The sequence below is a fragment of the Camellia sinensis genome, chromosome 13 (assembly GCF_055761805.1).
Source record: "Camellia sinensis isolate YWXY chromosome 13, ASM5576180v1, whole genome shotgun sequence".
NCBI lineage: Eukaryota > Viridiplantae > Streptophyta > Magnoliopsida > Ericales > Theaceae > Camellia > Camellia sinensis.
Genome location: NC_138973.1, coordinates 59,962,521 through 59,979,490, shown reverse-complemented (window position 1 = coordinate 59,979,490; position 16,970 = coordinate 59,962,521). Strand labels below are relative to the sequence as shown.

At 47.5% G+C, this 16,970-nt stretch overlaps 1 protein-coding gene across 1 annotated transcript; it reads right to left on the bottom strand.

The window, feature by feature from the left end:
• Window positions 1–1,949: 1,949 nt before the first annotated feature.
• On the bottom strand, window positions 1,950–16,006 carry LOC114301041 (inactive poly [ADP-ribose] polymerase RCD1-like). Its single transcript, XM_082901044.1, has 2 exons — window positions 14,380–16,006; window positions 1,950–2,427 (listed from the first exon to the last, which is right to left on the bottom strand). Exons 1-2 carry the CDS (start codon window positions 14,757–14,759, stop codon window positions 2,175–2,177), a joined length of 633 nt encoding a protein of 210 aa, XP_082757170.1. The 5' UTR covers window positions 14,760–16,006; the 3' UTR covers window positions 1,950–2,174.
• Window positions 16,007–16,970: the final 964 nt, after the last annotated feature.

The window sequence follows — 16,970 nt, the reverse complement described above, 5'->3', positions numbered from 1 at the left end:
GGCTTCTAAGTTTGGAGTTGATGTAGGGGATTGACAGTCGGGGGTAGTGAGGGGATCTCATGGGCGGGGCTTGTAGAAAGGAATTTGCTTAGGAAAGGGGGAGTTTTGGGAGAGGGTGACTTTTCGTGTGGGTACTGGGGAGAAGGTTAGATTCTAGCACGATAAATGGTGTGGATCGTTGGCTTTGGCGGCGCGTTTCCCTTTAATTTTTAGCATTGCTAGGGATTGAGAGGCCACAGTTACTTCTTATTTGGGGACAGGGGAGGTGGTGGTTTGGGATATCCAGCTTCGGCGTGAGGTTCAGGATTGGGAAGTCAGTCAATTGAGGGAGTTATTCGCTTTTCTGTATGGGTTGGGTTTGTTACGTAGAGGAGAAGATGGGTTGGTTTGGAATGTGGTGGGTGCTAAGGGTCAGTTCTCTGTTCGGTTCTTTTATCGTTGTTTGGTGGGGGTGGTGAGAGGTGTGTTTCCATGGCGGTGTATTTGGTTACCTCGAGTTCCTTCTAAGGTGGTGTTCTTTTAATGGATGGCTGCTTTGGGCAACAATCTTACTATTGATAATCTGGTTCGTCGAGGGCATGTGTTTGTGAATTGGTGTTGTATGTGCTGTGTAGATGCAGAGACCGTTGATCACTTGTTTCTTCATTGTTCTCTTGTTTCTCGACTATGGGGGCTGGTCTGCTCTCTTTTTGGGACTACTTGGGTGCAGCCAAAAGGGGTTGTCGACATGTTGTGGAGTTGGAGGGGGGCCCGAGTTGGGAGATCTCGGCGACGGGTGTGGTCGTTGGTGCCTTTTTGCTTAATGTGGTTAGTCTGGCTAGAACGAAATAGGAGAATCTTTCAAGGACTTCAGCGTTCGGTGTCGTGGTTGGAGGATCGTTTCTTGGTTACTTTGTATAGTTGATTGGAATGTAAAGTGGATTCGGATATATTTTCTTTCTTAGATTTCTTGGATGATGTAATTGGTTAGGCGAGTTTTGTTTTCTTCCTTTTGTTGTCTTGGTTTTGTTGCATCTTCTTGATGCTTTCTTAATAAAGTTATTATTTATCCAAAAAAAAAAAATACTCTATACATTTTATTTTGCTTATTTCCCACTGTGTTCTAACTCATTCTTATCCATCTTTTACAGATCATAACCGGCCCAACAAGGCCTTAAATCCAAGACATGAACAACAACAACATCAACATCAACATCAACATCAATGTCTTTTTTGTGAACTCGAGGAGCTTCTACCTCTCCCACCCCCTCCTTCGGTCGCCATCCACTTCCCACCACGCCGTCCTCACCGTTCTCACTCCGATGCTCCTCGCCTTCATCCAACTGAAATTTCAAGGACAAAATGTTTCTTCATTCGAAACGTACCAAAAGGCCATATGGGTCACCACTATTAGTCTAATCTTGAATTGCTTCGACTACGAAGCTGAACTCCAATTACCGGCCTATTCTCGTGTAATTCGCCATAGAATGATAGTGCTTGTTTCGGTTTCTTCAATGTCTCTGACTTCCATCCTTTTCCCAGGTAATGGGAGACATGTGTTTTATCTATTCTATGCCCTGTTTTTGGCAAGCAAATTGGCAATGATTCGCCACCAATTCCAAATGGTGTGGAATTGGGTGTATCACAGAATCATCGGTTATCTTCCGCGAGAATAGAGGCGGCGAATGGGACGTGCCGGGAACAGGAGAGACCTACTTCCACAACATCTGTAAGAAATGAAAGGTATGGTGGATTGAGGGTTGTATGTGTCTCTGTTCTGTTACTCCCCTATTTTGTGGAACTAGGTATCTGAGTTACTTTATCTGTGTATGTAATGCTAATTGGGATTGGCAATAAGGTTTCTACACACAGATCATTGTCCTTTTTTCAAAGTTCCTACATGTAAAAGCATCCTAAAAAGCTATGAAATTAATAGTATTCAGATTTCATACACCTTACCCGAATGTGAGTCCCACTGACTCACAAATCTAGATAGTACATGAACTAAAGGTCAAAAGTATCGGGCTAGATTTTTCCATCCAAATGTAACAAAACCAATTAAATGGTATTGATCAAGCCAGCGGTCACACATACAAAGGTGGTGTATCATAATTTCTTTTAAGCTTGAATAATCAATTATGCATTAACCAATAAATATATAAAATTTAAATTAAAAAAAAATTAAAAATAAGGTATTAAGTAGCAGCTTCAGCACTGTGGGACGTCTTGAAACTGACAACATATTCTGGATAGATATGTGTGTTCATATTCATGTTCCAAACAATATAATGACTCGGATTTTGCAGATCATCAACTCCACTATCAAAATTTTCATTACTGGGATGAAATTGTCTAGATCTAGGAGGAACAAGTTCCATATTTCCCAGTATGACATGGCAAAACACCATGTGTTGTATTCCATTTTCATCAACATCACAATAACTTGCACTATAAAAAAACAAAAACAAAAGAACCAAAAAAAGAGCTAAATCCTCCTCCCAAAGCACAATCAATAACAAAAGAGGGGGGAAAAGTGAGAAGGGAGATTTGCGCGTTAGTGCGGCCGAGCTACGATGACGCCGGTCATGACGAACCGCAAGCTGCCGAGCAGAAGACCGGCCAGACACGAACCAATGCCCGGCCGAGCTATAACGCGGCCGAGCGCGTAGCAGTGTCTGATGACCAAGCTAAGAGCATCTCGGGCTAGACTGTGGGTGCAGTTAGGGCCGGCACGCTTCTGACCGACCAGCCGAGGTAAGTGGTCTTCGTGTGACCGAGTATAGAGGTAGGACAGGTGGAGGTCGGCATACCTCACAACCGGTTAGCCTAATGAACCGGTCAATATCAGCTCGGCCATGAGTATCGCCCTTTGGCCCCTTCGCAAGGGACAGTCCGGCGGTGCATAGCTCGGTTGTGTGCATGTGATGGCAACTCTCCACAAGTGATAGGCCGGTCGAGGTATTCTGGTCGAGTGTGCCACCTGGACCAATGGCATGAGGGATAGAGGAAATCTGCTCCAAGCATGCGCCAATACCGTTGGACAGTTCTGCGTGTACTGGTGGGAGGACTAAGCCTTTACACGCGTAAGGTGGTGAGAGGCGAGCACTGCCACCTGTCCTGGGAAGGACAGCAGAGGTAGTGCGCGCATAATCTTGAGGCTGCATGGCCAGCCTTGAAATAGGGAGGAGGACAACGTTAGAGGTATGCAATTTCTTTCCCAGAAAGAATACTCTCTCTCTTCAGTCTTCTTCTTCTTCAAGTGGACTGACTTGATCGTCGGAGGGTCTATCTGGCACACCACCGCCAGGTAGCTCACCGTTTCTGTGTTGCCAGGCAGACGCCGTCAAGAGAAGCTTGGAGTACAAGGAGTACAGAAAGCAGAGGATATTCCGCCCCCGTACAATTGGCGCGTCTGTAGGAAGTCTTAGACACTCAACCCTTGTTCTTAGAGCTTCTTCGACCATTTCCATGGCCAACAACGGCGAAGCCCCATTGTCCGTCGTCGATGGCGTCACACCTGAGTATGTCCGCTTGAGAGAAGGCCCCCCGAATATTCCAACCATGGCGGACCTAGAGACTCCTTCGCGAGGTGCGCGAGACAAACGCGGGAGGAGTACTGATCGCTCGCAGAGTACGGAGGGCCGCCGATGCGGGGGGAAGTCCTATACGCAGTGCCTAGAGCACAAACTCAAGGACCAAGACGCCCTCATTCGCAAGATGGCGGCGGAGATGGAGCTGTTGAAACGCCAGATTAAAGGGAAGGGTGTTGCTGGGGAGGGCAACCTCAGTGAGCGCACCCCGTCCCCTCGTTATAGCAGTCGCCGCCTGGGGAAGACTCACTCTCTCTCCATCACCAGGAACTACGGGGATGGAGATTCAGACCAAAGAGAGGGCAGGTCCCTCTCTCGCGACAGCATTTATCGCCCCTCATGCTCGGCGCCGACATCGGGATCCTCTTTCTCCACACGTTCCAGGGACTTGAGAGATGTATTGGAGGAGAGGGCGCGCCGTCGAAAGGCTCGGAGAGTGCCGACATTGCAGAGGTTGAGCGCTCCAGTTCGTTGTAGTGAGGAAGTGACGACGCCGGCCCCCAAAGTGATAGCCCCTGCGCTGGTGGACAAAGAGCTAGTGCGACTTACAGCCACGCCGCTGTCTCCAGAGATTGAGAGCACACCACTCCCCGCCGGATTCCACCAGCCAAAGTTCACTTTGTACGATGGCAAGACGGATCCGTACATGCATGTGAGCCATTACCGGTAAGTGATGGCTGGCCACCGGCGCAACGATGCCTTGATGTGCCTCATATTCCCAGCAAGCTTGGGAGAGCTGGGTTTGAAGTGGTTCGAAAGGCTCCCGGAGGAGAGTATTGAGGGGTGACAGCAACTAGCGGAAGCCTTCGTCACCAGATTCAAAACCAGCACGCGAACGCCGAAGGAGGTCGACCATCTCCTGGGCGTCAAGATGGAGTCTAGATGTTCGCTGAAGGTATACAATGCGAAATACTGGGAAACTTACAATGAGATCCTCGACTGCCCCACCAATCTGGCTATTACTCAGTACAAACGGGGTCTCCCAGTCGGACATAGGCTGCGAGATTCACTCACGATGCATTAACCCACAACTATGGAGTCATTGATGCAGCGGATCAATGAGCACATTCGTGTGGAGGATGATGCCGCCTCCGCGACCGAGAAGGCTAATCCGGTCGCGGCGGACAGAAGGGTGGCGGGGAAAGTTCACTCGGTTGGACAGGAGGAAAACCGCCCAAACAACCGGTCAAAAGATCAGCACCATGGTTCAAGCCGTGATGATAAAAACAAGGGCCGCCGAAACGACCGGGCTGATCCTCCCCGTGATGCAGCGGAGGATGCCAAAAGAAAATTAAAGGCACGGACTGGAATCAACATGGTATTTAAAATTCCCATCTACCGCATTTTGAGCGAGATTCGAGGTGAACCCTTCGTCCGATGGCCGGCCAAGTTGGGGAGTGCGCAGAGGGGCTTCAATTCAAAGTATCGTTGCACCTTTCATGAAGAGTGGGGGCACCGAACAGAGGACTGTTTGCTGCTCAAACAACACTTAAAGGAGTTGGTGGCGGCGGGGCATCTCGACCGATACATAGATGGGGGCATCAAGGCTACGCCAGCGAACCAAGCCGAGCCAAACGGCCTGGCCACCCTAGAAGCGCCTCCGCAAGGTGTAATCAACGTCATCCACGGCATCATTGAACCGGCCAGGGTCTGCGAGCTAAGAGGTATGATCAAGAAGGCCGAGCACATGAGGGAAGTGCTCTATGTTCAGCCCGCTGTAAAGAAGGGAAAGACTGAAGAGAGGGACATCCTTTCATTCTCAACCAAGGACTTAGAAAGTGTTCAGATGCCGCACAACGATGCTTTAGTAGTCACTCTTCGCGTCAAAGACTTTGACATCAAGAGGATCTTGATCGACCAGGGAAGTTCGGTAGAAATTATGTATTATGACGCGTTTAAACAAATAAAGTTGGAAGACAAGGACTTGGCCCCCGCAACGTCCCCTTTGGTCGGCTTCAACTCGCAGCCAGAATGGCCAATCGGAAAGATTATTATGCCGGACAAAGCGAGATCGGTCGTAAAGCAAGTAGAGTTCTGGGTGCTCAAAGTTCCATCGACTTACAACTTGATTTTAGGCAGGGGTTGGTTGCACGCCATACAAGCAGTTGCTTCGACCTTCCACCAAGTCATGCGCTTTCCGGCACTAAGCGGGCGAATAGAGGAGGTTTGGGGGGACCATGTGATGGCAAAACAATGCTTCGTTGCGGTAAATGGCAGCCGAGCGGCCAAAGGGTTCGTCCAAATGATTGAAGGGCCCGAGGGTAAAGAGGTCCTCGAAGACGTAGGAAGAAAGGCCAAGGAAAAATCGGTCGAAGATTTGGTGGAAGTACGCATTGACGAGAACGATCCAACTAAATTCTTCCTCTTGGGATCATCCATGTCTAGCGCCGAGCGGATGGATTATGTCAACTTCTTGGTTTTCAATTTGGAGGCCTTTGCTTGGACGCCTTACGACATGCCTGGCATCGACCCGAGCTTCATTTGTCATCAGTTGAATGTCTTCCCTAATGCACGGCCAGTCATTCAAAGGACGCGCCGCTCAGCCTTACATCATGCTGAAGTGGTGGCAGAAGAAGTGAGGAATCTGTTGGAAGCTGGGGCCATAGAGGAGGTGCAATACCCTCAGTGGATATCCAACACGGTGGTTGTTCCGAAGAAGAACGGCAAGTGGCGAGTCTGCGTTGACTACAAGACCGTCAACCGAGCTTGCCCCAAGGACAGCTTTCCCCTCCCACGAATCGACCAGCTGGTGAACTTAACCGCTGGCCATCAGAGGTTTAGCTTCCTGGACGCATATCGCGGCTACCACCAGATAGCCATGTATAAGCCAAACAGAGAGATCACGTCGTTCACAACCCCCAGAGGCTTATATTGCTACAAAGTCATGCCGTTCGGACTAAAGAACGCCAGGGTGACTTTTCAACGGATGGTGGCAAAGATGTTCACTCCAATACTGGGCCGCACCATGGAGGCCTACATCGACGATATGGTGGTGAAAAGTAAGGAGAAAGCTCAAAGAAAGCTCAGCACCTCTCCGACCTAGCAGAGATGTTTGCCATACTTAAACGCCACAAGCTTCGATTGAATGCTTCCAAATGCGCCTTCGGAGTCGGCACCAGGAAGTTTTTGGGTTTTCTGGTCACAAATCAAGGGATTGAAGCTGACCCATCACAGATCAAGGCTATACAAGACCTGGAGCGTCCTAACTCCACGAAGGACGTGCAACATCTTGCCGGGATGGCAGCCGCGTTGAACAAATTTATCAGCCGGTCTTCTGATCGTTGCAGGCCCTTCTTTAAAACTCTGAAGTCCAAGTTCTTCTGGGATGACGAGTGCGAACGCGCACTAGCAGACTTGAAAGCTTATCTCTCCTCAGCCCCTATTTTGGTCACACCTCAGCCGGGCGAAGAGTTGTACCTCTACTTGGTTGTCTCTCGACACGCAGTCAGCGCGGTATTGGTTCGTGCTGAAGGCATCCAGCACCTACCGATCTTCTATGTAAGCAAGACTCTGCTCCCAACCGAAACGAGATATCTTCCGTTGGAAAAATTGGCGCTGGCCCTGATGATGGCGTCAAGAAAACTGGCACACTATTTTCATGCCCATACAATAGTTGTGTTAATCGAGTTCCCGCTCAAAGTGCTTTTTGAAAAGACAAACTTCATTGGGAGAATTTTGAAATGGGCCGTGGAATTAGGGCAATATGACATCAAGTTCCGACCGCGCACCGCAATCAAGGCTCAAGCACTTGCTGACTTTGTGGCGGAATTTGCCCCTGGGATGCATCCAGTCTGCCCAATTGATTTGGTTGGCGCGGATTTAGCACAACCCATGGTTCTGGCAACAAAAGCAAGTGTTGGTGCGCAAGAGGAGGAAGGGCAAAGAGCGACTGAACCAGCGAAGATGAACGACTCGATGAAGGAAGAAGTCAACCATGACGAGGAAAGAGACCAGAATGAGCCGACCAGAGACTTGGAATTGAGAAGCTCCCAGAACCCCTCTGATTGCTGGAAGCTGTTTATTGGCGAGATGTGGAAACTCTTCGTTGATGGGGCATCCAACAGACATGGGGCCGGGCTGGGCATCGTGTTGAACTCACCGGACGGGTTGATCATCGAGCAGGCAATTACACTCGGCTTCCCACCATCCAACAATGAGGCTGAGTATGAAGCTCTCCTTGCCGGACTAAGAAGCGCGCTGAGAATGAAAACCACAGCCCTTATGGTATTCAGTGATTCCAAGTTAGTGGTCAATCAGGTCTCAGGGGAGTATGAGGAAAAGGACGAAAGAATGGCCAAGTATCAGGCGCTGGTACGCACTGAGATCAAGAAGTTCGCTGCAATAAGGATGGAACAAATCGACCGCGAGGAAAATAGTGCGGCCGATGAATTGGCCGAACTTGCTTCTGCTCAGACAGCTTTTCCTAACCCCTTGATGATAGAATTTTTACCCCGGCCAAGCATTGAGGACCAGAATCGGCCGGGGTACTCTGCACCGACTTGGGCCCTTCTTGGATGGATCCTATCATCGCCTTCCTGAAAGATAGAATTCTACCATAAGAAAAGAAGGCGGCACACAAGATCCGGGCAAAGTCTGAGCGGTTTTGGCTCTCTCCGTCCGAGGCCTTGTACAATAAATTTTTCACCGGGCCATATTTGAAATGTGTCCACTCCACCAAGGTGGAGGCTTTCCTCTATGAGATACATGAGGGCATCTGTGGCAGCCATACTGGGGGCAGATCCTTGGCTTACCGAGCAATTTCTCAGGGTTATTGGTGGCCGCGCATGCAGGCAGATGCGCAAAAATATGTTCGCAGGTGCGAGAAGTGTCAGAAGTTCGCTCACTAGATCCACCAGCCGGCTAGAGATTTGCTCCCTCTCACAAGTCCTTGGCCGTTCGCGCTTTGGGGGTTGGATATTGTTGGGCCACTCCCAGTTGTACCGGGCAACTGCAAGTTCTTCATCGCCGCCACCAACTATTTCACCAAGTGGGTTGAGGCCGAGCCACTAGCGACCATAAGGGAAAAGGACGTGAAGAAGTTTGTATGGCAAAACGTCATCACCCGTTTCGGTATACCCAAGGCCCTCATCTCGGATAATGGCACTCAATTTGATGGTAAACTCTTTCGCGGATTTTGCGAGGAGTTGAAGATCGAGTTCTATAATTCGACGCCGGCCTATCCTCAGTCAAATAGTCAAGCAGAGGCCTCAAACAAGACCATCCTGGACGGGCAGAAGAAGCGGCTTGAGAAGGCTAAGGGCAAGTGGGTTGAAGAACTCCCTAATGTGCTTTGGGCATACCGCACTACGCCAAGGCGGTCGATCGGGGAAACACCATTTGCATTGGCCTATGGCATGGAGGCCGTCATCCCGTTGGAAATTGGCATGCCAACCATCCACTCTGAAAGTTTCCAGCCGGATCTGAATAATGAAGCGGTGGCATTGGAATTGGACCTTGTTGAGGAAAGGAGGGAGCGAGCATTGATCCACATAGCGGCTTATCAACAAGAACTCTCCAAAAAGTACAACAAGGCTGTGCACCCCAGGCTGTTCAAGATTGGGGACTAGGTATTAAGAAAGGTGCTTGGCAACACAATGGTCCCTGGCGAAGGAAAGCTCGGTGCAAATTGGGAAGGACCATACAAGGTGATTGGTCTTGCTGGTAAAGGGACATACCATCTGGAAGATATAGATGGCAAGGCTGTCCCCAGACCATAGAATACGGCCAACCTTAAGGTCTTTTACTTTTAAGATGTAATTTGCTTGTGTTGTTTAGCTTTTTTAGACCTTTAGTCTTTTGGCACTTAATGTAAAAGATAGCAATGCTTTTGTAATGAAAAATAGCCCTCTTGTTTGGTATTACATCTTTGTATAATGAATTCGCAAGGACACAAGGCAATTGTGAATGCCAGGGGCAAGAGGACCGCACAAACAGTTGCATTGTCCGACGACATAATTGGCGTATGGACCAATTCGTATTGGGACCGAGCTGAATATGCTCGCCCGGTCGAAATGTTGGCGTCATGGCCAAACTGAGACATTGGTGTTTTGCCCAATGTAGCGGCCGGGTTGATTTCGCTCGGCCCAGACGGCGTATTGGTGTCTTGTCCAATATGGAAAACGAGCCGATAAAAAGCTGAGCTGACTTTGCTCGGCGGAAAAGAAATGTTGGCGACATGACCAACCTAAATAAAACATTGGTGTTTTGCCCAATGTAGCGGCCGGGTTGACTTTGCTCGGCCAGATTTAGCATGTTGGTGTTTTATCCAACCGATAAAAAGCCGAGCTGACTTTGCTCGGTCACATTGAAGTATTGGAATTTTATAACGTTTGAAAACCGTCAAGGCCGAGCAGATTTTGCTCGGCATTTTAAAAGGTGCATTTGAAATTTCAAGGAGTCGAGCTGCTAGTTGAAGTTTGAACACGTTTAAGGAAATTTTACACGTCGAATCCAAAAAGCAATAGAAGATGAGCGAGCAAAAATTCGAAAATTTTCATTGATAAAGGAAATTTAAGTACAAAACCCGGGACATAGCCCAGTTACATTCAAAAAAAGAAAAAAAAAATGGTCAATCCAACTCTACATCAACCGTTTGTTCGGCGACTTGCACAGTTTGCTCGGCCTCCTCCATATTGTGCTCGGGCAGGTTTTCTTCGGCGTCATCGTCAGTGCCTTCTGCCACGGCAACATCCCGATCAATCTCTTCCTCCGCATTTGGAGATGTTTCGGGAGGATTTTGCTCGGCTTGTTTCGCCGCGGCGGCTTCTTCCTCGGCCTCTTTCCTTGCCTCCGCGATGAGTCGGTTTTGGGTGGCCTTGAAGTACGCCTGCATGTAGACCAGGATATAGGCAGCAGGCAGATTGTTGAACATGTCAGAATCCTAACCAAGACCAACTTTCTCCACGGCAGCTTTCCAGCCGCACTGGAAAAAGATGTCCTCGGTCGCTTGGACCTACCGTTCGTAGGTCTTCTCGCCCTGCGCGTATCCCCGGTCTTCTGCATCATCTACGGCCTTGTCCTTCTCGGCTTTGTGCACATCGCGCAGTTTCCTCAGCTCGGCGAGATACCGAGCCTTCGTCGACTTCACGGCCCGCAGTTTGTCCTCGTTAGCTCGGTCAACCTTTTGGCTCAGGGTATCTCGCTCGGCCTCAACTACCTCCTACGCAGCTTTAAGCTTCACTATCTCAGCCTTTTGTTCCTTATTCTCAGCTATGGCATCCCGCAGGCTTTGCCGCACCTTGATCATGCGGTCGTGGGCCAGATAGTTCTTTTGCGCGGCCTGAAAACAAGCGAGAGATCGTTAGTATCCAGGGAACCGAGCAAAAACCGAGCAAACAGTTTGACGCAAAAATGGAGAACTTACCAGCACTATGGATTTTGCCGCCGAACGGAGGACCTTGAGGTCCGAAAGCTCGTCTTGTTTTTTCATATCAGCGGGCAAGATCAACCCCTTGGTCAAATTGAAACCAAGCGAGTAGTCCTTGTCCGCATAGATGGAGTCTTCAGCAGAAACTGCTCGGCCCTGGTATTTGAACTCGGGCACTCAGACCGGGGGGGTGGTTGGGCCCTTGGACTTGCCGGTCTGTGGTTGCTTGGTCTGGTCCCCGAGCTCGGTGGAGACTCCATCGGTAGAATCTTCATCCGCCAGACACGGCCCGGTTTGCTCTTTCCTCGACCGCTTCTTGGACCGACCAGTCGCTTGCTCACTGGCAAGTGCTAGTACTGCCCTTTCTTGTTGCCCGGCGAGCGTTGAAGATGTCCCCCCGGTTGCCTTTTGTTTTTGGGACTCGTCTTCTTCCCCGGTGATCATGGACTTGATGGCCCTGATTTTCGCCATTTCTTGCTCGGCGGTGAGTGGAACAAGCCTGATCGGTGGTAGGTTTGGATCCGGTTCTGGGGTTGGCGCACGCAGAAAATCGGTAACCCGGCTCTTGCGCGGTGCGGTGTAGTGGTAGGTCTGTTCGAAGCCGAGCAGTTTCGAAGCCTCCCTCTCCTCGGCAGGATGGCACAACAGGACTCTGATGGCCTCTTGGTTGGCCCGGTAGTAGTCTGCTGCTAGGTGTTTATCTGCAAAAAGAAGACAAGTGTTAGATCGGCATGGAAAGTAATTGATGCATAAAGAAAATAGCGCGGTCAGCCGAGCGACTCACCGACACTGCCAAAATCCTTTCTAATATACCATCCCGGTATGGGTGCCTCGATGTCCTCATAGCGACCAGACACCCACAAGAAGTCGTCGTCGTTGGTCTCCTTGTCTGGGTTGCCCTCTATTAGCTTTGCTCGACCCTTCTTGACTTTGAGGTACCAGCAAAGCCCACTCTTGTTTCTACTTAGACTATACTGATGGAAAATTTCGGCCAGACCGAGATTGAGACCGAGCCTCCGGTTCAGCTCGGCGACCCCGTTTATTATTTTGTAAGTGTTATTTGAAACTTGGGTCGGGCAAAGCCTTGTCTGCCTCAAAAATTCGCAGATCAAGGGTTGAACCGGGAAGCGGAGCCCTCCCTCTACTATTGATACGACGGTAAAGGGGCACCGGTCTAGATCCCCCCAAGGGGTGTCTCCCTTTTTGGCGAGCTCTAAGATGACGTCATCTGGGATGTTGTACTCCCTTCGAAACTCCGCCATCGCGCCGGGCGAGCTAACCATAAATTGGTACTTCCCCATTTATCTCGGTTTTATTTGGTTTATCGACTATCTCGGTCAAAAAGGATGGTGTATTTGCTCGGACCTTGAGATCCACCAATGATGGTTCTAGACTGGCCTGGACGGTCCTAGTGTGTTCTGCATTATTAAAAATAATTTCCAAGGGTTAGCACGGAAAAAATTGCGCGGCTCTTATTGCAACTAGCTCAATGAAAGGGTCACTAGTGTTTGGCCGGTTCGACCCCTACCTCGGCTAGGCTACTCGTCGATTTCCTAGTTCGGTTCTAACTCTCCGCATCTGGCTCGGTCAAAGTTATAGCTCGGTCGGTTCTGCTTGACGAACTAACTTGGTCAAGGTCCAAGTAACGACCTCAAGTTTTCGCCCGGTTCAGAAGCCACAAACCAGTTTTTGCTCGGCCGTAGTGTCATTTATGGATCTAAACGAGCGTTTTGCTCGGTTCTATCCAGATACAAACTGTTTATCCCAAAAATAGGACGAACTCGTTCGAACCCAGGAGAAACGAGGGGCACGAAAGCCCCATCCATTCCTACTGTTTTTGTTTGCCCTAGGGTGTGCAAGATCTAAGCAAGGGAAAGCAACTCTAATGGCCCCGAGTATAAACATGGAGAACATAAAGCACTAAAAAGTGAAAAACTTGAGGAACTCGAGTACGAGAGTTTGGAGAAAGGGTAGGAGGACTTACCAAATACCAGATGCAAGAGCAGGGCCTCTCGAACTTGGTTGTGACCTCACGAGAAACAAAGAATGGAAACGGAGGCAGGTGAGACGCAGCGGCAGTGAGGGGAAGTTCTCAGAGAATATGGAAGCTAGGGTTTGGGGTGTGTGTGGAAGAAACGGTGAAAAGTGAAGGGTTTTAGGCCCTTCGTTGGGATACAAAAAAGGGGGGAACGAACCCCAAACGGCTGCACCGTTTGAATTCTGCGCGTGCAGGACAGCTGGCTGCACGACCCAATGACGTGAAGCCATGTGGCACTGGAAACGCAGCTGTCAGTACGGCTGGACGACCTTTGATGAGACTGCGGAGAAAATGGCCGACCAAACGGGATAGCTCGGTGATAGATATGCCCCCAATCATGCTCGGCTTGGTGATGGCGCAACTCATCCGTTAGCTCGGTCACGATGGTAACCCTAATCACGACTAGGTCGGATGGGGTTAAGGGGCAATTGAGGGGGGAGATTTGCGCGTTAGTGCAGCCGAGCTACGATGACGCCGATCATGACGAACCGCAAGCCGCCGAGCAAAAGACCGGCTAGACACGAACCAATGCCCGGCCGAGCTATAACGCGGCCGAGCGCGTAGCAGTGTCTGATGACCAAGCTAAGAGCATCTCGGGCTAGACTGTGGGCGCGGTTAGGGCCGACACGCTTCTAACCGACCAGCCGAGGTAAGTGGTCTTCGTGTGACCGAGTATAGAGGTAGGATGGGTGGAGGCTGGCATACCTCACAACCGGTTAGCCTAATGAACCGGTCAATATCAGCTTGGCCATGAGTATCGCCCTTTGGCCCCTTCGCAAGGGACAGTCCGGCGGTGCATAGCTCGGTTGTGTGCATGTGATGGCAACTCTCCACAAGTGATAGGCCGGTCGAGGTATTTTGGTCGAGTGTGCCACCTGGACCAATGGCGTGAGGGATAGAGGAAATCTGCTCCAAGCATGCGCCAATACCGTTGGACAGTTCTGCGTGTACTGGTGGGAGGACTAAGCCTTTACACGCATAAGGTGGTGAGAGGCGAGCACTGCCACCTGTCCTGGGAAGGACAGCAGAGGTAGTGCACGCATAATCTTGAGGCTGCATGGCCAGCCTTGAAATAGGGAGGAGGACAACGTTAGAGGTATGCAATTTCTTCCCCAGAAAGAATACTCTCTCTCTTCAGTCTTCTTCTTCTTCAAGTGGACTGACTTGATCGTCGGGGGGTCTATCCGGCACACCACCGCCGGGCAACTCACCGTTTCTGTGTTGCCAGGTAGACGCCGTCAAGAGAAGCTTAGAGTACAAGGAGTACGGAAAGCAGAGGATATTCCGCCCCCGTACAAAAAGGTATATTTCTTGATTTTGGTCCACAATGTGCAAAATATTGTGTTATTGCTTATACTAATCCAAAGAACAATTAAAAAACAAGAAAATAAAGAGAATATGCAGACCTGGTGAGGGCACACTTCACAGCTGCAAGGTGAACTCCAAAACCATATGTGGCCTTAGTTTTGAGTCCACAATGCGCAAGCCCATAGGTCATCATACTAGTCAGTGCATCTCTTGTAGAAGCGAGCCAAGCATACCGAACATTTGGATCCCCACGATACCTTTGAGTTATCTCAATCTGCTTCTGAAAAATTTCCCAGCGAGTTGGCATCACATTACCAGAGCATCTGTTAATTTCAAGTATGTTTGCATTCAAGGACGGGTTCATGCCCACAACAAACATGTTTTTCATAATATCTAAATCTACAGTTTCACAAACATATTCAAACTTAGAGGATAAATTTTTGCCACTATGTTGAACTTCTTCAACAACTTTGTCCATTTTTGAAACAGAGTTTTCGTTATAATTGTCATCAATGCCTAGCTCATCATTATTTCTGTTAGATTTTTGTTCAATTTTAACTCGCTTAGCACAAATATTTGACTCTTCCACACATTCCTCCAAATTGTAGCCATTAACTCCGTTTACTTCTATTTGAAGATGCAACTTGATTTCAGGGGCCCCATTTGGCTCCGCATACCCAAATTCATCTTTTTCTAACTCAGATTGATTGCATTCATGTATTCCACCATCAGTAGAGTATAATTAAGGAAAAAAGCAGCTACCTGATTCATCAATCCAAGCTATAGGTTTCTGGGAACCTGTCTTCAATTCTACTTGAATCATGTACAAGATATCAAACATTAAATGGCAGCCCTTGAACTGCACTTCAATTGTTGCTTTTTTCATTTGAAAATCTTTGCTAACCAACTCAACAATATCACGAGGAAAATCATTCCAGTCACCATTCTGATAAAACAGTAACCGCTGTGGCAGTCCACTTTTCATGAAATTGGAATAGTTCTTATGTAACGATTTTCTCAAGTGCACCCCACATTTGGTTTTGCATCCAACCAGCCTTTTTCGCTTGCAAAGCTTGGTAAATAATGAATTATGGTTGGGCTGAACTGACAACACCTTGTGGCTTGCTTCAATTATATTTGATGCACATTGGGCTGCCCGTTTTCTCTTTGCGTCAACAATGATTCTATGGCCATTATCCAATACTTTAACCCACTTTGATTCCATTTATCTACAAGAACAATCCTTATGTACAAACTAAAACACAAAAGACTAACTGGTATTCTCTCTAAGTCTTCTACCAAAAATCCCCCAACAAAATTGCCATAGAGGAGAAATTGCGAACCCTGGAACAAAATCAAATCAGTTAACATGTAAATTTCACGCGTCTGTCGTGCATATCTGACGAAAACTAACATTAAAAATATATATATATATTTACTGTGAAGAAAATATTCAGACAAACATGCATCTAGGGTAGGTAACCAACAGTCGTAAATAATAGGAAGTAACAATTCCAACCCAATAAAAATATAAAAAATAAAAAAAGAACAAAACAAATGTTGATGGAAACTGAATTTTACTTTCTTCTTTGGTCGGAGATAGTCAATGTAATTTATGTACACCATTGTAATTAATGTAATCTGTCTTAATTCTGTACAGTTTTGACCACCCAAATAAGGCTGTTAGTTAATGCTACTACCCAAAAATGAATTGAACTGTATCACTGATACCATTCCTGCTGAATTAGTGATTAATGATGGATCAATACCATGGGTACCATCCTTTCATTTCCATTGATAAATTGATTAAAATTGTCACGTTTCAGCTTTAACTTAGGGGAAGTCATGGATGAGGAAGAGCATAAACCAAAATCAATCAAATAGAGAAAGGAAGAATAGAAATTATAGTGGAATGGTAATAGATAAAGTTGAATACAATGGACGGTTAAGGAAGCTATATATATTACAGAGGAGTGGGACAATTATGTCATAGTTACTGATCAACCCTCTAGCGTATTTTAAAGCACAATCAAAATTATGTCAATGAGGGGTAAGCAAACAAGAACATATTACATAAAAAATAATAAATACATAATGATGACTTGCTGACATTTAAGGGACCAAAGGTAAGAAATGAAAAGAAAATTATCAAGTTGGATGGGCAGTTCAAGAACCACTGGAAGACTACTTTTCTGGGTTTACAACAAAAGATAGAATCTTTAAGACACAAAGGTCCTCTCCCAATTCATTTTTTTGTGATGACTGATCTTCCACAAGGTAATTGGACTAGAAGTTACTTGGAGGACTTATCAAGAGATTTAGATGCCTTCAAGCTTCATGTTCTGAGAGAAAAAGATGAGCTAGTGACAAGAACTGCAAAGAATCTTGCAACGTCTGCAAAAGAGATGAAGTTTTGGTTTCTTTCAGAGAGTCTTGATAGAATGAAGAAAAATTGTCGTCCTCCATAGATGAAGTTTAAGTAATTTGACTTCTTCTTGACCATTTTGATTTTAATTGATTTATTTAAAATCTGAACATGAATTGTTTCTATTCTTAGGTATGCAATGAATTGTTTCTTATTTTTAATTTTGTTTTCAAGCTTAGTTTATTTATTATTTTAATATACATCAATTATTAGTTCTTAATAATTGTTTATGATAGGTATAAATATCTGTCGCTATATTTAAAT